Genomic DNA, 24,303 nt, shown 5'->3' with positions numbered 1-24,303 from the left:
GGATCCCGGTCGATGTCCTCTTCTGACAATCTGGCCGCTGTGGGCCACTCCATGGGCGGTCGCTCCGGAAAAAGTTCGCCGACGATGTGCTGGAGCTTCGCTGGGTCCCGTTCCATCGGTACGCGCGCTCCAGTCCACTGCTGCTTCCTGATCTTGTAACCCGGCCCGAATCCGTGGGGCCCTAGCTGTTCAGGTAGCTGTTCGCCGTATTCCCTCTTGCTTCGCTTGACCGCTTGCTCCAATGCTGCTCTGGCTGCTGTACAGGCCGGCCGTCGTTCCTCTCGCTGGTCGTCCGTCCGTGCTCTCCTGAGCCGTCTCCGCATCCCGATGTAGTTGCGGCGTAGCTGGGCAATCTCCTCGTTCCACCAGTACACCGATCGTCGTCTTCCTCGGGCCGCAGGCAATCTCGGCATCGTCGCGTCGCAGGCGGTTGTCATGGCCTGCGTCAGCTCGTCCGCCAAGAGGGTGTGGTTGTGGATGTCCAGCGAGCCCATGACTTCAACGAAGAGGTCCTTGTTGAAGAATCGGGTCGCCCACCTACACTCCGCCGTTTGCTGCTCCCTCTGTCCCAGGTTCTGTTGTGCCGTCGTCCGCTCGACCGTGAACTTGATGGTGTTGTGGTCGCTCGGATTTTCGTCACAGACGCGCCAGTCGTTGTCTCCCATGAGCGACGGGCTGCAGAAGGATACGTCGACGATGGAGCTGCGACCACTGTGACCGCTCCATGTTGGATGGTTGCCCCGATTCAACAGGACCAGTCCCAGCGACGCCGCTGCGTCCATCACCACCGCGCCCCTGTGCACCCGCTCTCCATCGTTGCTTCTGCGTTCCATGCCCCACGCTCTTGACCAGGCGTTGACGTCGCCGCCAATCACGGTGTCCCGGTTCCGCGGTATCACCGACGCAATCTCTGTCCATTTGCGCCGGAAATCCTCTACAGTCGAATCGGGACCCACTGGTGGTAGGTACACGGAGCAGAAAACGATGCCACGCATCTCGACCACGACGAAGCGATCCCGTCGATTCTCGATAATGCGTTGGATGGGGTACCTTCCTGTCGATACTGCTGCCACGTTGCCCGTCGGATCCGCAACCCAGTTGCCGTTGTTCTCGGGGATCCGGTATGGGTCCGAGATCAGCACTATGTCGCAGCCTTCCGATCGGGCCGTTTGCAGCAGCATGTCCTGGGCCAGCTGGCTGTGGTTGAGGTTCTGCTGGAGTACCTTAACCATTGCAGGGCCGGCTGATGACCCCTCCTCCTACTTGGCGGCAGTTGCGCTGGCCGAACGAGTGTCCGATTGCGTCCGGGCCCTTGCAGACGAGACATTTCCGCTCCTTAGTGCACGGTCCAGAGTGCTTAGGCTCAGCACATCGATGGCATCTGCTGGACCGATCCTTGCCGCGGCAGTTGGTGGCGATGTGGCCAAACTCATAGCATCGGTAGCACTGGCGCTTCGTCTCCACCTTCCGGAGTCTGCAGCACCGACTTAGCCCGATGACGTGCTGCGTCTGCAGCACCTCCTCCGTCGCGGCCACCTCTGGGCAACCGAAGAACGCGACCAACGTACCGTAGTTCGACTTTACGGTCGTGACCTGATCCGCGTAGATGGTTACTCCCAAGGCGATGCTAAGGTCCGTGGCGATGTCCTCTTTAGAGCAGCTGGGCGGGATGTTTGTGCAGGTGAGCCGAACAGTGGGGGTCCGCGGACGGGCTTTCGCCTTGCCGTCGAGCGCCGCGGACACCTTTCTCCACATGTCCAGAGTTTCGGTGTGGGTCTTGCAGGACAATTCCAAGAGAAGATTCCCTTGGAAGTTGGTCCGCACTCGCTCCACTACCTTCCTGTCGTCGCCAAGCTTCTCCTTTACTACGCGCAATATCTCGTCCGGCGTGGTGTCGTTAATCGCCTCCAACTCCAGGGCGTCCGGGACTCGATATGCGCGTTTCTTGGGCTGCGTCGGTGGCTGCTGGTGCTCCGGCTGCTGCTGATGTTGTTGACCAACTTCTGCCGCTGCCTGCTGCTTCCGCTGCTTCTTCCTCATCCGCCGTTTAGCTTGCTTGCTTAGGACCTTCGTCCATCCGGATTCCGGTTCTTTTGGATGGTCCTCCTGTTGTCCGTTCTCGTTTGCCTTATTTTTGTTCCTGGTCCGTCGCCGTTTGTTGGTTTCGTTTGTGTTTGTTTGTTTGTTTTCGACTATTGCGGTTGTGGTGTTGTGTTGGTGGTCTGGTGTGCTGGTCGGGGCGTCCGTTCCAGCATTGGATGTTGCTGTTGTTGTGGCGGTAGTGATGTCGTTAGGGACGTCCGTATTCCGTTGTTTTTGTACCTGTTTGAAGATTTTCAGCTTCGACAGGATTTCCGTGTTTGCTTGGATGAGGATGGTAGCCAACTGCAGTTCGCTCGCCGTCGTCTCCACTGTGGCGCTGGGGAGTGGAAGCGTCGTGAGAGGCTCGGAAGGCGACCGGGTTTCCATGAAGGTAGACTCGGTCTCCTCCCCACCGTTTCCCTCGCGCCCCCGCACTACCAGCGCCGCAGCGAGGTCCAGTTTGCGTTCTGCCCCCGTTGGTGCTTCCTCGGCAAATTCCGTCTGCGTTGTCGCATTCCGCTTTTCCGGTCGCTGCTGAATCTCTTGGAGCGCCTTAATGGCCGAGCCCAAGACAGTCTCCCAGTCTCGCGGCAGGGTGGCAAAACCCTTAGCCTTCTGGCCGTCCTGAATGGTGCGGACAAGGCCAGTTAGCAGCGAGCTTGCCCTTTGTGCCGGATCCGCTGGTCTATTGTCGTTCTGGCACAGGCTCGAAGAGGCTCCTCCGTTGCTCTCGACCGACGATGTAGCCGACGGGCCCGCGCACTCTTCGATGACCGGCTGCATCGTCAACCGCTTAGCTGGGCCCATTCCAACCTTCGGAGATTTCTCCATAGGTGCGGTGGAATCCGCTACTGGAAGGGCGTTGGCGGTCGACGAAGAGCCTCGTGTCATTCGCCGAGTGAACAGGGTCTCTTGCCTGGCTGTCATCTTCGGGGGAGCTGAAAGGCGCGGAATGGTTCTCCGGTTCAGTGTTTTTTGGGGGTTGGGGGTCGTGGTCAGTGTAAGTCGGGACTTGGTTGTGCTTCTAGTCGTAGTCGGCATTGTAGGAGGTTGAAGGATATTCTGTTTAGAGAAAAGAAAGAAGACGGAGAACTAAAGCCTGAAAAGAAAGGAGAGTGTAGTATCGAATTGGGGAGGGAGAAAGGTGAGGATTTATAGAAAAATAACGGAAGAGAGAACTAGAACCTTAAGAAGAAAAAATTGGAGAAAAGGAACGTGGGAAAAAAAAACTAAAAAAACTAAAACCTGGAATGAAAGGGGAGTGTAGTATCGAATTGATGCGGGAGGAGGGAGAAAAATCTGGAGAAGAGAACGAAAGGAAGAACTAAATCCTGAAAAGAAAAGGAGAGAATTTGGAGAGAAAGAACTGAAAAAGAACTAAAACCTGAAACGAAAGGGGAGTGTAGTACCGGATTGATTGTGGGAAGGGGAGAAGCTTGGAGAAAGGGAGAACTGCAGCTTGATAAAAGGGAGAAAATTGGATAAAAGAACGAGAACTAAAATCTGAAACGAGAGGAGGGTGTAGTATCGAGTTGAGGAGGGAGAAAGGTGAGGATTTATGGAGAAATGACGGAAGAGAGAACTAGAACCTTAAGAAGAGAAAATTGGAGAAAAGGAACGTGAGAAAAAACTAAAACCTGGAATGAAAGGGGAGTGTAGTATCGAGTTGATGAGGGAGGAGGGGGAAAAATTTGGAGAAGAGTACGAAAGGAAGAACTAAATCCTGAAAAGAAAAGGAGAAAATTTGGAGAGAAAGAACAGAAAAAGAACTAAAACCTGAAACGAAAGGAGAGTGTAGTACAGGATTGATTGGGGGAAGGGGAGAAGTTTGGAGAACGGGAGAACTGAAGCTTGATAAAAGGGAGAAGATTGGAGAAAAGAACGAGAACTAAAATCTGAAACGAGAGGAGGGTGTAGTATCGAGTTGAGGAGGGAGAAAGGTGAGGATTTATGGAGAAATGACGGAAGAGAGAACTAGAACCTTAAGAAGAGAAAATTGGAGAAAAGGAACGTGAGAAAAAACTAAAACCTGGAATGAAAGGGGAGTGTAGTATCGAGTTGATGAGGGAGGAGGGGGAAAAATTTGGAGAAGAGTACGAAAGGAAGAACTAAATCCTGAAAAGAAAAGGAGAAAATTTGGAGAGAAAGAACAGAAAAAGAACTAAAACCTGAAACGAAAGGAGAGTGTAGTACAGGATTGATTGGGGGAAGGGGAGAAGTTTGGAGAACGGGAGAACTGAAGCTTGATAAAAGGGAGAAGATTGGAGAAAAGAACGAGAACTAAAATCTGAAACGAGAGGAGAGTGTAGTATCGAATTGATTGTGGAAAGGGGAGAGATTTGGTAGATAGAGAACGGGAGGAAGTATTAGAGCCTGAGGGGAGTGGGAATTGTAGTAACGAGATCGGCAGTGTTCCGTACTTAGGTGATATTTGAGAATGAAATAGATAAGGATGGAATAAGTAGAAGAAGGTGTAGATAGCTAGTTTCGAAGGAAGAAAGCTAGGTTCTTAATAGGGGAGTGCGCATGGCCTAGTTAGTTTGTTAGGGTTTGGAAGAAGTAAGGAAGAAGCAGTAAATAGTGTGGAGAGATAGAAGGAGGGATGAAGTTTGGCCAACAAGAAGGAGAAGTAGCCAAGTATAGCGGATAAGGAAAAGGAAGTAGAAGAAAGTAAGGTAGGTGTTGATTTGGTGAAGAAGGGGTTGAGTTGCCGACGGAAGGATAAGCTCGAAGTATGACTTTTACAGAATGAGGAGGGTGGTAACTATTGTGTCTGGTGTCGGGGAATATCCCAATGGGTACGGAGAAGATAGTTAATACGGGGGTAAGTAAAGGTGGTACCAATGTACAGGTGCGTTTTGTTACAGTGTGCCGGGTGTGTGTTTTAGCGGGGAATATCTCGATAGGTATGGAAAAACTTATTATGAATGAAAAGTGTGATCAGGGGCCGGGTAAGGCGGGAAAATGTGTGGTTTATTATTAGGGATGTGTGTGGATGCGGGAATATCCCGGTGGGTATGAACGGAGAATTATGATCGCGCAAGCGTTAGCGGTCGGGGTAGAAGAGTGGAAAATGCTTTATTGTTGGTATGGAATATCCCGACAGGTAGCGGGTACTGCGTGCGTGCAGGTGTGAATGGAGGGGAAATGGCAGATAGCCAGGTACGTTGTGCGATGTGTGTTGTGTGGTTACGGGGAATATCCCGGGGGGTGCCCGCAATTTTGTGAATGGTGTGTGGGGATTCTATGTACCTTTTTGTGATGGAATTGTATGTTAAAACAAATAGCGAGGGTGTGGTGGGCGTAATTATTTTAGGGTGTTTTGTGCGGTAGCGGGACAATATTCTCAAGAATGGGAGGTAGCGTACAAAGGGGCTGTGGGTTTTTTGGGATGTGGGAAAGCTAATGCTATTTTCTACTTCTTATTATCTAAATGTTTGCCGTTTGGTGAGGTGTTGGCGTTGGGAGGATGCTTCGTCGCTTTGATGAATTAATCTTCTCGCGATCGTATAAAACAGCTCTCCGCAGCACACACACGCACACAAAAACACGGCACTAGCACGCACTAAAATGGGACTGGTTTAGCAAAAGGCCGTACCAATTTATGGTGTCTACGCCGTCCGTCGATTATCCAGTATTTAATTGTAGAAGACAATAAATCAATGGCGATCGACAAACGCGGACACCTCCCACTTGCACTGCACTGCACTGAACAAAATCACTGTATTCTGCCGCTGGGTTTTAAGAAGCTTAGCCGTTATTCGCAGAAGGCGATTAGAATGCCGCCGAAAGAAGGAGAAACAACAAAACGGCAAATTTTAATTATTACTTATTATTTAGCCAAGAGCGGAAAAGGATATGCCGACGGAAGAAAGCTACAGCAAAATTTATGAAAAGCCGTCGGCAGAACGTCGCAGAAGGCAACTTAAGACAATCGGCTTTATAAGGGCAATTAAAATCGGCGGCGTGACACGGAAGGCGCACGCAAAACACCGTAATGCAGAAGGCAATATCACAGTCACAGTCGGCAGAATAAACGCTCACTTGGATCACAACGCACAACGCTTCACGCACCGGCTCATTCACATACACAATTGATGAAAACGGTTCGGCACTTTTCACTGTTGTACGCACGATCACACACAAGCACTGACTTCACTTCCAGGTCGATGATTTACACTGCTTAGAGCACTTCACTAATTTCTACCGACGGCAGGCCGAGGGTAGAAAAAGCTTCGTAGAACTCCTAACCAAGTCGAGAGCGGGGTGAAAACACGTCTGCTCCGGTCGGCTGTTTGCAAGCGTCTAAGGGGCTCCGCTTCACCTTCCGAGAAGGATATCGAGGATTATGCAAAAGCACACTAGAAACCCATAGAGCAAAAAAAACCTTTATAAGACAGGAATTTAATTTTCCAACGTTTACCAAAGCGTGTTGGGATCGTGCACCACGTACACGTTTGTGCGTAATTATTTATTAAAAATTCGTTACACACAAATCAATAAATCTGCGTTAGAGCTTTTACCATTTTGCCCACGAGGGACAAAAGTTTCCCCTCTCATCAATCGATACCGAAATTCGCAATTGAAACATAATCATCATTATCCCCACAAATGACTGCCGAAATGGATGGAAATTGTAATTTTCTTACCCAAACTTCGGGGGCTGGGGAATGGGGGCCTGTCCCATTCGGCCATTACCAATCAACGGAAACGGGGTCTTGGGCGAATCGGAAAACCTCCCCACCCCCGGTTCAATCAGCACGTAGCGGGGAAATCGTTTTCATTAGCCTCTAAGGTACCAACCCCCCCCAAATCGAACCCGAAATGAGGATCAAACAGCAAACCAATCAGCCGAAAATGATGGACTAATCAGCATAAATTAAGCGGAACCTTCGTTTGGCCACGGGCAAAGTTTCCACTTCCAAACCACACACAAACGAACATACACACACACGCACACGAAATCGCGCAATACTTACACACAAATAAACAGCATTGATTTCCACGATTGAATGATTTTTTGGATGGTTCAATCTTTCATCGTTCGGCCCAGCCCAGGCATTCCGCAGTTCCGGCAGTGGTTTTATTTTTCCAAAGCAATTATCGGACCGTTTCCTTCCCGTTTGCAATGAAAACGTTCGCTTGAGTTGGCTGCAAAGCTGACGGGATTTGTTTCTGCTCTCCATAAACCCCACGAACGAAAAACTTCCTAAAAAAACCCGGCGAACGATTAATATCGCCGGCTAATCACGCTAATTCTGCCGCTCATCTGCTCAATCGACCGAAAACGATGACGCGCTTCAAAGTCGCACCCTTCAAAGGGACAGACGCTTCGCAGCGAAACAATATCGTTATCGTGGTTGTTTCTTTGTTTTTGGTTTGTTTGTTTTTTTCCGCCTAAAATGCTTTGATTAAAATCACTACCGAGGACTCCCCGAGGAGCCCCATTGTTTTAGGGGTTGTGATCGTGAAAATTAATATCCCAGCCCGGTTTGGGCTTGACTTTTCCCGCTCAGTTCGACATTTTGATCTTAACACTCTGCTCTTTCTGCCTCTCGCTCTTTCTTCCACAGCAAAGTGGTGACGACGATGGATTCAATGAGCCACCGATGATTTCACCACCACCGCCCGAGTATGGCTACCGGGTGAAGGGTGATAAGGGTGAACGGGGCGTTAAGGGGGAAAGCATTCGGGGGCCACCGGGACCGCCGGGCCCCCAGGGACCGCCGGGTCCGCCAGGACCACCGGGTGCGGTCGGACCGAAGGGCGGCGGATACTTCGATGGTGACGGCTCTGGTGATGAGATGGTAAGTTGTCTTCAGCCACGCAATGGTCGACTGCTTAATGGGTGATGGATTTAATTCTAATCAGATACATGCTTTAATTCTTTTCTAACGCTTTCCTTTGGGGTGCTAACAAAAATGGCTTACACATACCAATAGAAACGATTATCACAGGTAAGGATGAGTTTTGGGTACTTGTACATGTATCACTTGACACACACAATAATTCACGTTGCTTGCAACGCGCAAGGAGAAATTTTATGCTTCAATTCAACAAATATATGCATTACTTTTAAAGATTTTTTTTTTTATTTATTCAACAACGGCCAGGCCGTATTGCTATTTTTAAAGAACTGAAGTAACAAAATAGCACTAATTCTTCGTTCCATTTGTAAAGAAAAAGTTCTTTAAACAAATACTAAAACATCAAACTTATTCCAAATTGCATAACTTTAGGCGTTTTTTCATGCGAAATATTGACGTTGGATAATCTTAAAAAAAATAGTATAAGTCAAACATAAAATAACAAAAAATCAGATGTTATGTAATTTCTCTTCGATAAACAAACAACTGTTGAAAATTTTCATGAATAATTTTTTGTGAAACAGTATTTTCTAGTTATACAACCACACCATTTTAAAACAATAAGATGAGTCCTTAGAAACGGTATCATAGTTAAACGGATTAATTTGTGCCTACCTACCAGGCGCAAAAGCAAACATTACAATGGTGCCGATTCATTTTATCTGTGACAGTATACACAGCTAGGAGCTATTTTCTCAACGCCTGCTACTTTCTCTCCCCCAACAGCTCTACGACACACTGCCAAACAAAAAACACGGAGGGCAATGCCTTTGCAATGCCTCCCTTATCATCGAGGAGCTCAAAATGGACAGCAAACTGCGCGAGTATCTTCGCGGCCCTCAAGGCATGCCCGGCAAAGAGGGAAAGACCGGTTCTCCGGGTCTAACGGTAAGCCGATTCATACCATCCTCGAACCGTCGGTTAAGGGTTTAATGTGCCTCTCTCGCTTTCTCTTCTCTCTCAATTCCACCAGGGCGTCACTGGTCCACAGGGTGAACGCGGTGCTTCCGGCCCTAAGGGTGACAAGGGAGACCGTGGCGACCAGGGCGCTACCGGACCGGAGGGCCTCCACGGAAGCAAGGGGGAACCGGGTCTGGATGGGGCACCCGGTGTACCGGGCCCCGCCGGACCGCCGGGTCCTCCAGGGCTTCCAGAGAACTATGATGTAAGTAATCGAGTGGCTATCAAGCAAAAAAAAAAACGCCCTTATTTGCCACTGACCACTGCTTGTAGTGGGTGTGTGGTGTCCGTGCCGCACACCGTTAATAAGCCACTAATCAGCCACTAACCCGAACTTACCTTGCAGCGCGATCACTAACGTACGAGTTGTTTCTATCTTTCTTTCTCTATCCGTTCTCTGTATCTCTGTGTTTTATATCATAACCACTTTCCAAACTTATCCACTATTTTTTCTAGACTAATTGGAATCCGTCGCGGATGTTCAAGGTATAACGAGAAAATGGGACCGTGTGGGGTATTACCATTTGGGGAACGAACGGGTTGTACTTTTCTATTATGCTTTTATGTTTTATGCTTTGCTTTTACTTTTCTGCTCCCCGGTGCGTTACGGGCGCCCGGTTTAAATCTGCGCCATAATTAAATTTAGACCACTTGTTGGATGCTACCGAAAGGTCCGAAACTTTTCGGACTCCAGGCTAACCAACCAACAATGAATTGTCTCCGTGCCGAGTTGCCCGGTGAATGTGACTAATTTTCAGTAAGAAAGAGCCGGAATTGGATAGACCAAGTTTCCTTTGAACCCAGCACCGGAGCACCGGTAGAACCGATAAACTTTTCCTATCCAGTGTAAATTTGCGACCGAATGGAAACTTTCCAAACCCCGGACGATGGTTAACCCGTCCAACGTAAACGCATCTGAAGCTTCTTATTGCTCGATAAAATTTAATTTGTGGTTAAAGGACCATAATGCGGCCCTTTGTGCAATGGTGCACCAAGTACCGTCCAACAGCAAAATGCTGCTAGCTGCTTGTTTTGAGGTAATTAAATTTAAGCGTTGTAATAAGACAGTACAAAAACTCGGCCAGTAGTGCATCAAACACTGCCAGCGAAACAATCGAGAAAAGCTAATCGAACGTATTAAGTGGTTAGAGTGCAGCAAGACAAACAGTCTCCCTTACGGCCAGCTACGGTACAAATGGAAAAGAAAAATTTCCAGCAGAAGCACATGGAGCAGAAACTACCAATATGACAAATCTAATTTTATTCAATTTGTGCATTTTATTTGCCCCCCTGCGGATTGGGGTTGTGCCCCGGGGGGTCTGAAGCTTTTGACAGATGAAGAAAAGTTATTGTGTAATCCAAGCAGTGGAAGAACCCGACCAATGTTGGTTGTCCACCCTACCCAGTGTAGAATGACTCCAGACCATTGTAGAGGCAGCAATCAAAGCAGCCTGGAGTGTGTTTTATACACCCGCCCGTCCTGAACTCTGGTGTGTTTTACGTGTGCTCTTCCAATAAAACATTATTAAACGAAACTGTGGGGCAACGAAGCGGTGTTCGAGAGCGGAACGGGTGATAAAAACACAGCATAGCGACAACGTACAATTGAATGCAGGAAAATGGTTGCCTTGGAAACGGCAAGCGGTTACACGGCACAATCAACGGAGACACTGCAGGCACTACATCATGCTTCTCACCTGCTGTAGTTGTACAATGTAGTGCAACATTTTTTTTCTGTGAAATGTGGAAAAAAGGCAAAGAAAAAAAGCTCACATCACGTTCATCATCCATCGTTTCAATGAGGTTGCCATGATTACGCCGGAAGAATGTAACATGAAGGAAAACGCTTCCAACCGAAGGTGTAAATGTACAATCGGCCATAATGCTTCTTCTGTGTTTCTTCGTGTTAAAAAGAAAAGCTGTATCTATTTGAACATTTGCTAACAGATGAAAAAACACATGTGCGTTATGTTTCCCAACTAGAGAGGAAAATCATAACAGTACAAAACTGGAGCCTCATACAATTATAGCTCACAACTCTATACAAGTTCATTCAAAAAAGGGATAATTTTAATTAATAAGGAATATTATTTTTTTAGTTTTCTTTTTACAAAATTAAAAAAAACATTTGCTCGGTCTCCTCGGTAGCGCAAGAAAACTATTCACTATTCGCACTATTCCAGTGCGAACGCAAACAAAAGCGTACCTTACTAATGTAAAAAAACAGTGTGCAAATGACGGCCAAAACATCGTTATCAACATTTTTACGTGATTTTCTATTGCCTTTTTTCTGTTTTGTTTCACGCTTTATTGTTATCCACCATGCCCTGGGGGAACTACGAAATAACTTACCTCACGGTGCGGTAAAGCGCTTACCGAAACATTTCGCGTTCCGAGGACCAGAAATATAGTGTGAAGAAAAGTTTTTACTTTGTGCCACTGTTTGTCAACTGCGAGCTCGTTTTTCTGCCCTTTGGTTTTCGGGTGGGATTGTATGTTTTTTTCTTTTTTGTTGTATTTTTTTTTGTTTCAATTTTCATTTGAACGAAAACCAAGATGGGATAATTGTGACAAAAAAGGAAGCGTAAATTTCCATTTCGTTACTTTACGACAAAAGCGTTGCTGCAAGCAGCACCAGAAGGAAAGTTCATCGTCTGATCATCGAAACGAAGGAACAAGAAACAATCTTCTGTGCATTTTGTTTTTGTTCTATCTTTTTCTTAGTTTTTCTACCAATAGTTCGCCACCGATTCTAACCGAAATGGAACATTTTGTTCTCTCTCTCTCTCTCTTTTTCCTTTTTCTCTTACCAATTTGTACCATCCACTTTCCTATTCCTTCTGAACACCTTGTCCGGTTCCATGGCACAGGAATCTATGCTCGGTGCACCGATCCAAGGAATGCGTGGCGGGTCACCCGGTCTGAAGGGTGAACCGGGTGAGAAGGGCGAGATCGGATTCCCGGGCGAAAAGGGCGAACACGGCACCAAAGGTGACCGCGGTGATCCGGGTCTGACAGGTGCCAAAGGTGAAAGGGTACGGTAAAAAATGGGGTTTTATGCAAAGAAATGAACCCCACAAATAAAATGTTAGATTGTTTTTTTCTTTCTTTCTTTTTTTGTGTGGTGTACCTCTTCAATACCCTTCTTTTCTTTGGTAGAGAGTTGATTTTATGCTTCCCGTGCAGGCCATCAAATTTGCGAGATTTCAGTTTAATTTTATTGGCTTGTTAGTTAGTTGCCAGCAGTAGCATTGATGAATATTGATGTCTTTTTCACTGGTTTTGCGTCTGACTGTATATTCAATGTTTTTTTTCCTGTTCCATTTCACCCAAAAACCTTTTCCTTTTAACTCTATATCGATTGGGCGGTGCTAAAGTGAATATAAAAAAAACACCTCCCAAAACATTCTCCATACGTCTCTATGGAGACGACCCTTTCCTGTAGTTGCACTTGGTTTCCACAACAACCACCCCATAGGAGTTCGCCCGGCACAGCATGCTGTGGGTTTTCCCACAACATCTTCATTAGCGAACTCCACTTTTACTTCTTTTTGCATCAAACTTCGCAACCATCGCAAACGGTAAAACAAACCGACTCCGGTTTTTACACGTTCCTTCTCGCTTTACGGTAAACTGTCACCGAAAAAGCATGTCTGTCCCACGAGACGTACACGCTAATGCAAAACAACATTAGCAAAGCAACAAACCGGTAAAACAAAAACTATTACTTGACCTTCCTTGAGAGGGGATGCAAACATAAAACACAACAGTGAGAAAAAAAAATCACAACACCCAAAGAGAAAGGAAAACGAAACGAAGGCAGCAAAGAAACAAGAACAAGAAGACAACAAAAAACCAAAGTTTTGCTTCGTAAATGTTGTTTTGCTTTATTTTAACGAGGTTGTTTCGGGCGTTATGTGCACCCTCCGCGGGATTGTAAAGCATGACCGTGGTATTGTAGGGTGCGATTTAGCTTCCGAAAGTTGTGTGGATGGTAGAAAGAATAAAGTTTTATAATTCGTGGCCAAAAATAAAAAAAAAGACAAGACTAATCTCCCCGAATACGTAATCCCTAAGGTTTCGTCCTTGCCATTCTCGTTTCATCCTCAGTACTTTGCTTTCGTCGATCGTATGCTTCACCCGACGAGCGTTATTATTATTTTGCCATATTTGAACTTGATGCATGAATTTTAAATCAATTTTGACTTTGAAGAACTGGGTACGTTTCAGCAGATCATGTCGATTACTTTTAAGCACTTTGCTTGCTATACCTATTACTTTTGCTTTCCATCCTGTTCCTACAAGAAGTTTTCATTTACAGGGTATTTATTTATTTTCTTCTTTTTTGTATTCGTATTGAGGCCCGTAGCTATAGAATATGAGTTATTTGTGTAATCAGCACAAGCTCCTTACAAAAACGACTACTAGGATGTCTGGTTTCGCTTCTTAAAGTGTAGTTTATTACAAAAAAATGCTTCATTACCTTCCAAATAGAATTATTAGCATTATTAAGTTTTGCAAATAGCATACATTTAGGAGTTTTACGTGCAAAATCCTAATATCTTTGTAATTTTAGTAACCAAACAATTGGTTGTCTTGTAGAATGTAGAAAAAAGGTTTATGTATGATAAACAACCATCAGAATTAGTATTCCGCTAACAATGTGATAACCATAGTCTAACAAACAGCGTGTACTACTAATAAACTGTACTTGCTCTCTCTGGAATCCATCCAATTACATGTCAATTGCACACTAATTAATCACAATCCATTATCACCACCCAGGGCCACCAAGGAGCGCACGGACAACCGGGACCGAAAGGACCTCCGGGCACACCCGGCATTCCAGGGCTTCCGGGCCAAACGGGTGCATCGGGACCGAAGGGTGATAAGGGCAACACGGGCGAATCCGGCCCACCCGGTCCACCCGGTCCGCCCGGCATGGTAATCCATGCCGAGGGTACCCGCAACGGTACGCAGGATCAGTGTCAGTGTCAACCGGGACCGCCCGGGCCGGCGGGATTGCGTGGCCCACCCGGATACGACGGTGCGCCCGGACTTACGGGTGAAACCGGACTTCCCGGACATCCGGGGCTGCCCGGTGACAAAGGCGAACGCGGACTTCCTGGTCCGAAGGGTGAGAAAGGACCGGAGTTCATCATCAACGAAAACGCGGCATTTAACTCCTCCAGGGTAAGTAACTCATCATTTTCCAAAAGACACTGCTTCTCCCTTTCCCCACACACACACACACAGGAACCCATTAAGCCGGCACGATTGGAAGAAAACGCAGCCGGTAAATCACATCACACGCCGGTACCGGTTCGCACCCTACCTGCCCGTCCCGTTGCGCTTCCGGTGCAAACTTTATTGGACAATTTATGTGACATCGTTCACATTCCCGCTTTTGACTTTGCTGGATGGTACCAGTTGGAATGGGAGTGGATGTGCCCATGCAGACCGAAAGGAACATACAATCTGGAAGCATTGCAACTGCCCTCCAGCCCAACCCAAGTGGTACCCGGAAAAAAATTCCCCTCAGAACCAACCATCCAAACGAGTCACCCAATGTATGCAAGTGGATGGCTGTGGCAGTGCTGTCTCCCATCTGTAGCCGGGAGATGCGAACCGAGAACGAACGGACGCGAAGATATGTAGCTGCTTTTCAAACAAAAGAGATGCCCCGAATGCCCGGTCTGGTCGGGCACACTGATGCCGGGCACGAAATGATGTTGCACTTCTGCTGCTTGGACGCTTGCACCGGCGTACATCAACGTGTCCATTTTTTTCCCCCTTTTTTTCTATCGCTTCTCCTCATATGCATTTTTTACTGACACGTGGTGGTGGGTAAATGGCCGGAGCGAGCGTGTGGCAACGGAAGACGGGACTAGACACCGTTTGCTGTTGCAGTTTGTACTTTATTAGCTTCCTAACATTGTTCCCTTCCGGGGAACGATCCCTTTCAAACTATGCGATGCATACATTCAGGCGCAGATGGGGATGGCAACCCGATGCACCGTGCAGTCTCCCATGCTCCCATGCCGATGGGGGTTTGTGGGGCATGAGAACAAAAAAAACCCTGCTAACCTCCAGCGCACAATATGCAACATTCTTCCTCGTGCACATTTCATCCTTTTATAGCATTTCATAACATTTTCTTTCGAACGGTTCATTGAGAGACACGGCAGCATGCACGGGAGAGAGCAAAGCAAAGCAAAAAAAAAACATACGTAACATAAAACGAGCTAAACGAGTTGAAAAAATATTAGCTGAATGAAGAATTACACCGATGCACTGCGCCCGTGCGCCCGAGCGAATAACGAGCGCGGAAAAGCTTTTGCATCGTGATGCGCACTGTAGAAATGTGCATAATTGAATTCAAGCACAATGGTAAACCACCCGGACTCGTAGGGTTGCACCCCGTAGGGAAAACTAATTATTTGACGATTAAAATTCTTGCACATGTTTTTCTGCCCATCTTTCACGTTCACATTTGCATACGTACGCGTTCGCATGCGTGTCGTCCGGCTGCTGTCATTTCATGCTGTGTCTCACTTTCCAACCCTAGGCTAACAGAGGCGACAAAGGCGAACGTGGCCAGCGTGGACGCCGGGGGAAGACGGGCCCACCGGGACCGATTGGACCACCGGGGAAACCTGGCGGTATGGGTGAAACATGGCCAGTAAGTAGAAATATGTTGTGTGCTTTTTACATTTCATTTTATCTTATAAACATAATGCCACAGATTGACTGTGGCACGTACTGGCTATCGCCACGTGCGTAATAAATATAATTATTTAAATGTCCCATTTTCCCGTCACCTTACAGGGCCGACCGGGGCCGAAGGGAGATCAGGGACCGAAAGGAGAGAAAGGAGATAGCATGGCGATGCGAGGTGTAAGTATTGTACGTTATATTATTTAATAGGTTAAGTTAAATATGCTAAAATGAACCGAATTGAAAATTTAATTGGTTGAATTGAATAACTTAAAGTAAGTTCGAACCCGTAGAGAACTATTTTTCTTAAACTGGCCCTGAGATTGTTCTTAAGGTAGTTAAATTTTAAATGTGAGATAGATTGGAAATTTTTTTCGTCCTGGGAGCTTTACTTTAGTGTGATCCTATTTAGCCCAACATCATATCAGACTGGACCTCGCATCCTCATTTCTTGAGTCTTTGTGTAGCAAACCGAGAGTAATTGACAGATCTAGTTGCCTGAGGGAAGTTTTCGATACTAGCATGCTACCGAAGACTAACGAAACTTGAGCATAAAATTAGCTTTTGATATATCACGCCACTGTTATAAGGCACAAAAGTCGTCCAGACCTCTAATTCATATGCGCATTGGATTACGTTACCCATTACTATGTTATAAATGCGTAACTGCGTTATTACTATGAATAATAAGGACCAACGTCAAATGTCAGGTAATAGTGGATGGAAAATTTTCCTCCTACCTCCTGAGAGTCCCATACCATCAAGTATCTGCGCCAAGGAGATGAACTGGCTTGTCTAATTTTCAATCCAAAGCTAGAAAAAGCCATCCGCTGCATGGAGGTGGAGACTTCAGGGGCCATCTTCTAGGATCCGCATAGGCGGATGACATAGACATCATAGGTTTACGACTCTCCTACGTAGCGGATGCTTTTCTAAAGATGAAGCTGGTGACAGAAAACCTCGGGTTGGATATTAACGAGGCAAAAACTGAGGATTGATGGTGGCACAATCAGAGGCTATGCTAACAAATCCTAATTTACGCAAAGCTGATGTGAAGATATGTTATTGCGCCTTTGAAGTCGTCCAAAATTTTACGAACAAAGCAGGGACAATATAGAACTTATATAGTGCCAGTACTCACATAATCCTCTGAGACAGGGACGTTGTCCCAAGCTGACGAAACCCTCTGAGCCGCGTTCGAAAAGGACAGTGAAGGCCACTACAATGACGAGCTCTATTCGTACTTCTCAGTTCATGAGAATGATACCGGACGACCCAGCCCGTAAAGTCCATTAAGATTGTCCACATGGACAAAGGAGGCGTGGAACGCCCAAATTTAGATTTCCCTGTTGTAAAGAGTACCATAACCAGTACTACATGGTTTACTTTATGGAAGAAACTCAATTGAGATTTGGTAAGGTATGATTTATCACAAAAAAGTAATACCGCTCCAATATATCAAGTAAAAGGGAATAGTTGCATAAGTCGCCAAATTAACACTATATTCTATGTGTATGATACTTCACAGAGAACTCATTCTCGTAAAGCTGTCAATTATAGCATTCAATAAATCTTTAATATACAACATTAATTACCAAGTAAGCGCTTCCTTCTCGTGGCTTTCTGAAGTGCAAATAACTTACCTCTCTTACCCTGAGGAAATTCTTTGTTTATCCCTAGATTGATATTTGACTAATTGATAAGGCAAGAATTCTGCAAAGCTCCTAACGCTGCCAAGAAACCAAGTACACTTCATAGTCATTCAAAAGCTGTTATTATCGAGCGATCATGCAAGATAACATACATTCATTTGAACCGTATTCATTGAAATGCTCTTAATTGCATTCCATTGATAATAGAGAACATGTCGAGGGCGAAGATTACATCAAAAGCTTTTCATTTTCTTGAGCTCTCTGAAAAGCCCTCTCTGCCGTATACTAATAATTCTATAAAACCAGCCATGAGGAGTTGCAAATGTAATAACCTTAAGCTCATTGCATCATGATGGTGTGCATTTGCGCACCAAGGCTCTACTCGAACAGCACGCATAGACGGTACACGTTGTGTAAGCCAGCTGCAACTGTAGCACGGTTCAAATGAAAAAGTTTACCACATAGTGCAGTACTTAATTAATCATGACCGGCTAAAACCCCTTGTCCGCGGTGATGGTGTAAATTTTAAAGCGAAAGTTTATAGTTGTCCCACAACTGGCACCGGTACCCCGCTCACGGCGCCAAAGGAGGACACCAATCTCCATTTTTCTTCACACCATCCAACACTGACAGCTCGTAATGGATGGATTCGGTCTGATTTTTACACTCACTTCATTATCCGTCCCACCCAAACGCGGACAAAGTAGCTTTACTTTAATGTGTTCACGGAATTTCAGTGTGTGGTTGAGTTATTTTGCAAAAGCATGTACTAACGGAAACGATGTAATCTTACATGATACTTAAATTTGAAAAAAAAAACAGCACAATGCCGAACAATCGATCCCGTCTGCGGCCATTTCTTATGGCGTAAGAAAATATTTGTTGCATTCTTTTTTCTTGTCCTTCGTACTGAGCAAAACTTTCGCTCAACACCGTCGCCCAAGGACGTCCCACAAATCAACGGAACCGTTTCAGGAACGCCACGAAAAAATCACCGCCCGCTACTCGCCGTCCCCTCCCCGAGCCCTGACTGACGGTGCATAAACTGACCCAGCCAAGGCAGACGGACATGCGCTGCAAATCAGTGAAAAACTTTCACCCCAACGTTTCCACACCGCGGGAACTCGAGGGCGATAATTTTTCTTCCCATCGGACGGAATCTTTCCCGTGACTTTATACGGCGTGTACATGCCGGTCGGTGGACTGTTTCGCTGCTGAATGTGCTGCAACCGACACAAGGCATCCGAGGAACCTTTCGCTGTGCGCGGAACCGTACCGTTTGCAAAGCACAGCAAAGCGACTACATTCCTGAAATCGCTACCGTTTCTAGGTCATAAATTTTACCCTCCTAAAATGCCAGTCCACGCAAGGTGCCAGCAGAGTCACACCAGACGACCGGACGGACCGCCATACCGGGATACGATGCATTATCCTAGCCCGCGATGGGACGATTATTTGAATCGCTTTCTTTGGCCGCGTTTTCGGGGTCCGAAGTTTTGCTTCGCCCCGTTTGCCTTCCTACGTGCTGCGTGCCACACTTTGCCCGTGTCGTTTGGAACTTTTCTTCTTCTAAATGTTTCATTTTCTTTTTGCTCCTCCTCGCTGCGGCGCTAAAGTTCACCTAGACAGAGCAAACGGGTTGAGCAACGGGCGAAATGAAAACACTACAAATTTAGCAACATTTTACGCTCCCTCAATCCCGGCCGAAGGTTGAGGTTTTGGTTGTGGGTTTTGATGTGTTTTTCTTTTTTTTGGCGGGGGGTTTGCGTTTTTTTTGTGCAAGTTTTGTTTTGACAAGATGAAAAGAGCTTTGTCTTTTGGGTTGCGCACATAATTCATGTTCTATTTAGCATTAAATTATACGATGCACGGTAAAGCGCAGACATGGTGGAAGATTATCTGTCTCAGCGTTCTTAAGTTTTACTTTTGAATTCGGTTTTTTTTATTCTATTCACATTAGTGTTTCCAAGTTGTTGGAAAAGTATAAAGACGTGTTTGGATTCATTTAATTCTTCCTGTCGTCAATAGTCATTCAAATATCACTAAAAATAAATTATATTAATGGAATCTAGCCATAAGTATTTTAGAAAAAAAATAAACGTGGAAAAAAGAGAGAACAGTCTGTAATACAGGGGTCCTCCCCGGTGGTGTATTTTGTAGCGTCAACTGTTCCATACGACAGGACCGAATTAAAACCCTATCCAGACCGTGCCTTCGTAGCAAGAATTGATTATCCGATTACTCGAGTTTAAAATAAGTCTAGTAAGGGAGAAATGTCAGACATGATCTAGTAGGTCATTACGTTACGAAGAAGAACAGTGATGAACATAAATATAAGACTATTTATTTTTTTGAATTTGACGAACACATTTGCTTTTACATTCAGCTTTCGGGGTTTACGATGCCTACTTCGCCTAATTTTGCTTTATGTTTTTATACTTCGGTACTTCTTCTTATTCTTATTTTTATTCTGCTTCCTTTTCTTCTTATTAGTCTCATAATTCGTACGCCATTTTAGGTCATGTCTACCATATCTTGCTATTTAGACTTTTTTTTACCCCATAGCCTTGTCGGTTTTGAAATGGTTCAGTATCAATACCATAGTCAGTCCTTGATACGGGGGAAGTCTGGTGCCGCTACCGACATACAAAAATTGAGGTGGCCTCCAGTTTAAGAGATACAATAAAACGATAATAACCATTGTTTAAAATGCGTTAAATGGGCATTAATGAACAATATTACACATTAATTTTTTATCATGAAACGAACTATAAATACCAGTCTTATATACTATCGTCATTAAACAACTATTGCCGTAAATTATGCGGTCATCCTGGAGAAATAAAGTAATTAAAAAACAGTGGAGCGTTGATTAACTCCGGGTGTCTGATTATCCATCCAGCTTGGAAATGACAGTTTAAAAATAATTCACATATATTTCCTGAAACATCATTGACGCAAGAAATGAAAGTCCCAAATTTATGACATAAAAAGAGCAAATGTTCTAAAAAAATAGCTAAAGTTTCTATTAAACAATTAAAGACATAGAAAAAATACGTACGTTAACAACATACAACATACGTTAATTTTTATCATAAAAAGAGATTTCTCTATTATCCGTGTTATCCGATTAACCGACAACCGTCGCGTAGTAATAGTAATTTAACAACATACCAATATAAAACTAGCAATCAGTTTTTCATAACAAACTCATAATAAATCGTAATTGAATTTTAATGATTTATTTCACGTCTAGTAAGATTTTAAAGTGAATTGATTTAGAATTGCAGATTGCTATTTTTTCTTAGATGGTAGAAGAAATTTTTCTTAAAATCTTACTTACTTTAAATTAAATTCTCTAGTCTGTTGTGAATTTTGCTTTAAAAATCTGCGAAACAGACAAAACAGGAAAAACTTTACTTTATCCCCTATTTCAAACAACAGTATAATCGATAACTATTCTCAAAAGCACAGATTCTAATACTTCGTTCAAAAAGGGAACAGCACTTTACCCGCTAAAACTCTCCCAAAGTACATCTAAGCTATAAGCCACCAGCACAACTGCACTGTCACTGTCAAATGTTTGTCGTCAATTTTATTTCTCGTTGTGCTACTTCTACGCTCCAACTTTACACACTACACACTACAAAGCTCCAATCCAACCCAATACAACAGCATGACGAAGAAAACTGTTTAGCAAAACCCCGCGCACAATGCTTTGCATCTTGGAAGGCACTAACTACTCGTCAAACTCCGGCAAAACTTGTTCCAAAGAAGAAGTTAATGTACTGCCATAAATAATGCATCACATAAAATTGGGAATGCTCATTTACGAGATGCTCGCAGAAAACTGTTTGCCCCTAGTTCCAGCGCTAAAAGGCTGCACGGGTGCAGTACTGCGCATACCAGCGACAGTTGTCGTCTTCGGCGCCATTTGAAGACCCATTCACGGTTGGACTTGAACTTGCCTAGTGCCCGGAATGACGCAAAGGCACTCGAGTGTGTGTGGCTCGCGTTTTGCACCAGTGACACACGGTTCGTTCTTATGCAGAATTAACGAAGCAAATCTCTGTCGCCGTAGTCGACACACACTTGTCAACCCGATTTCCCGAGGGTCACACGCTCAAGCAGCCACTTGCGTTCGTGCGAACGGCTTACAACCTGACGTCCTGTGTGCTGCCCGGTCGTACAGTGCAAGGTAGCGAACCCAAGCTGCTGTAAAACCGTGGATCGGGGAAGCCACTTCATTTGTAGTTGACACATTCCCTACAAATAATACCACGACCTAGACATCTCGCCACGGCCACGGTCTGTCACGGACAAGTCCTGAGAAAATACCGTGTCTCGGTGGTACGGGCTGGCACACCCGACACAAGTGGAATGAATAAACAATGTCAAACTTTTCCGCGGGTGTGTGCCCTTGTGTGAAAAGTGTATTTTCTGGTCCGAGAGTAAGAGTCCCGTGCGAAAAGTAGTGCAGCCAGATGGAGGCGCTGAGATGCGACTAATGTGTGACGTCATGTGTGTGTTTGTGTGTGTTTGTGCCCGTTTTAAAGGATTAAAAACTTTCTAATTCCCGCTTCATCTTCTTGCCGCACTCTCACCCATTCCAGTCGAAAGGCGATAAAGGCGACCGTGGCATGAATGGACGTGATGGACTACCGGGACCGCCGGGACTGCCAGCTGCATCCGGCGACGGAGGCGTACAGTACATCCCGATGCCGGGCCCACCGGGACCACCGGGACAACCGGGACCACCCGGTCCACCCGGGCTGTCCATCGTCGGTGAGAAGGGTGATCCGGGAATGGATTCGCGCAGTCCCTTCTACAGTGATTCCCAGCATGGATACTACGGACGACCGGGTAAGTGGCACCGCTCGCAAACCACTCGCTGCGTATACAAACTTTGCTCTAGGTTTCTGTTTCTTTTTTTTCCCACTCATTGCAAACCATCCTTTCATGCCAATCTTCAACACCCGGGACACTAATCGCATATCAACATGGACACACCATAATTAACCATCATGGCATACACACACACACACGCAAATGCGTGCGCTCACACATACGCGCTCTTCCCCTTGTCTCACTAAATCTCGTTCACTACTACTTCTATCCCTGATTGCCCACAAGGAGGTCGGTCCAGTTTGGACGAGCTGAAGGCGCTGCGAGAGCTCAAACACCACAAGGATTACGAAGACAGCACGCTCGGTAAAGAAAAGCAAGAAAATTGATTTCCTCCCAGTTTCCTTTCATTCGCCATGGTGTGGTTCATTCTATTCCCCATCTTAGTATCCTTAGGGTTAGCTTTTCTTCGCACACTCGTTTTTTTTCTGTTTCTCATCTTTTATCTTCCACACGGTAGTGTTTTCCGTTCTTTGATGATGAATGGACGACTTGCGTTTTTGCTCGTGTTTGCCTTCTATCTCCATTTTCATCACATGTACCGTATCCTTTTACCACGTGTGCTGTATAGTCACGCGTTTGTTTGCGTGACAATTGTGGCACATAAAAATGAAGATGTTTTTTTTTTGTATTTTATTTTCGATATGCCACACTAATGAGAAACAACTGATATGGTTCACGTTTACGGTTGAGTTCAAAGCTACATTTGCTTCCAGTTAAAAATATACGATCCTTTACTGTGCATGACACTCAGTATCGAAAGCTTCGAAGTGGAAAGTAAATGAAACTAATTGTCAAGAAACAGCATTGCAATCCAACGACACCAATTGTTTAACGTTCTTTTTGATCTTTCTGCTTTATAGAGGTGCTCAAGTAAAGGAAAATAATCGTTCACAAATCATCTCTAACTAACGCTGACATTTGATATGATATCGTTTATTTTAATGATGGTTTAGAATTTGATGGTATATTCCAGTAAAATATTGATTTTATTTATGTCAAGAAACTACATAATACAGGCAGTCCCCGAGATACGAGGTACCTCTTATACGCGGATTTATGGATGCAAAAATCGAAAATATCATTCCACTCTAATATAAAACAATTGTTTATATTTGATGTTAATGTAATCTTTAAAGAACGTTAAAATTAAGAAATTAAGTTCAGAGAAGGAAGTCGACACTGTGACTTTTAAGTATACACGAAATTGTACCTGGAATCGACTTTCGAGATACGCAGATTTTTCCCGGTTTATAGCGGTCCGCTGTAATAGCGTGTATCGGGGGCTGCCTATACTATATAATAATAACACTTAAATGATTCAATTATATATCAGTGATTTCAATTGGTTTTAAATTGATTTTTGATAACGATAATGATAGACATTTCCATTGCATATGATGTTTGAAATCAGTTCTATTCTGCAAAATCGATGCTAAAATTATGGTTTTACTACTAATGATGGATATAATTGATTTTATATTAGATCTCAAATGAATTATGCGTATCCTAAAATTACGGAAATATTAATATATACAGGCAGTTCCCGAGATACGCTATTATAGCGGACAGCTATAATCCAGGAAAAATTCTAGTAAGTCGAATCCTGGTGCAATTTCGTTTATACTTCAAAGTCACAGAGTCGACTTCCTTCTCTGGACATAATTTTTTCACCGAATCAGGCGATTTTAAGAAAAAATACATTAAAATAAGTTAGAAAGAAATGTTTTATGTGACAAAAAAAGAGGTATTTTCGATCAATTTTCATCTTTTTGCTTAGATTTTGTGCTATAAACTAGCTCATCTGTCAAATTTCCAAAAACCTCGTATCTCCGAATCCACGTATAAGAGGAACCGCGTATCTCGGGGACTGCCTGTACTAACATTTTAGCATAATCAATTCTAAACTGGAAACATGCATATGTAAAATAGCCAAATTGTCGTTAGAATGATTGACAACTATTTATGTTTTGCGAAGAACAACACCGTTGAATATAAACTATTATTGAGCTTGCAATCATTATTCAAGCTGGGAAAAAAACAACACTAAAACGATAATCATTATATTATTTACCACTTCACAAATAAATTGCAGTATTTCTTCGAAAAAAGAGAATTAT

The 24,303-nt window shown here is 44.8% G+C and overlaps 1 protein-coding gene across 5 annotated transcripts in view; it reads left to right on the top strand.

The window, feature by feature from the left end:
• LOC128305629 (collagen alpha-1(XVIII) chain) overlaps positions 1-24,303 on the top strand; it is a 215,179-nt gene that overhangs the window by 154,923 nt on the left and 35,953 nt on the right. For 3 of the 5 annotated variants that reach the window (XM_053043173.1, XM_053043176.1, XM_053043174.1), the window contains 11 exons: positions 7,656-7,889; positions 8,025-8,039; positions 8,676-8,837; positions 8,923-9,114; positions 9,366-9,395; positions 11,780-11,944; positions 13,695-14,102; positions 15,478-15,591; positions 15,738-15,806; positions 21,892-22,141; positions 22,412-22,489. In XM_053043173.1, coding sequence (XP_052899133.1) covers positions 7,656-7,889; positions 8,025-8,039; positions 8,676-8,837; positions 8,923-9,114; positions 9,366-9,395; positions 11,780-11,944; positions 13,695-14,102; positions 15,478-15,591; positions 15,738-15,806; positions 21,892-22,141; positions 22,412-22,489 — 1,717 coding nt within the window. The remainder of the gene's footprint in view (positions 1-7,655; positions 7,890-8,024; positions 8,040-8,675; positions 8,838-8,922; positions 9,115-9,365; positions 9,396-11,779; positions 11,945-13,694; positions 14,103-15,477; positions 15,592-15,737; positions 15,807-21,891; positions 22,142-22,411; positions 22,490-24,303) is intronic. The other 2 variants (XM_053043175.1, XM_053043178.1) reach the window with 2 other exon arrangements.

This window comes from Anopheles moucheti, chromosome 3 (genome assembly GCF_943734755.1).
Source record: "Anopheles moucheti chromosome 3, idAnoMoucSN_F20_07, whole genome shotgun sequence".
In the NCBI taxonomy this organism is placed as follows: domain Eukaryota; kingdom Metazoa; phylum Arthropoda; class Insecta; order Diptera; family Culicidae; genus Anopheles; species Anopheles moucheti.
This window is presented reverse-complemented; position numbering and strand designations above follow the sequence as displayed.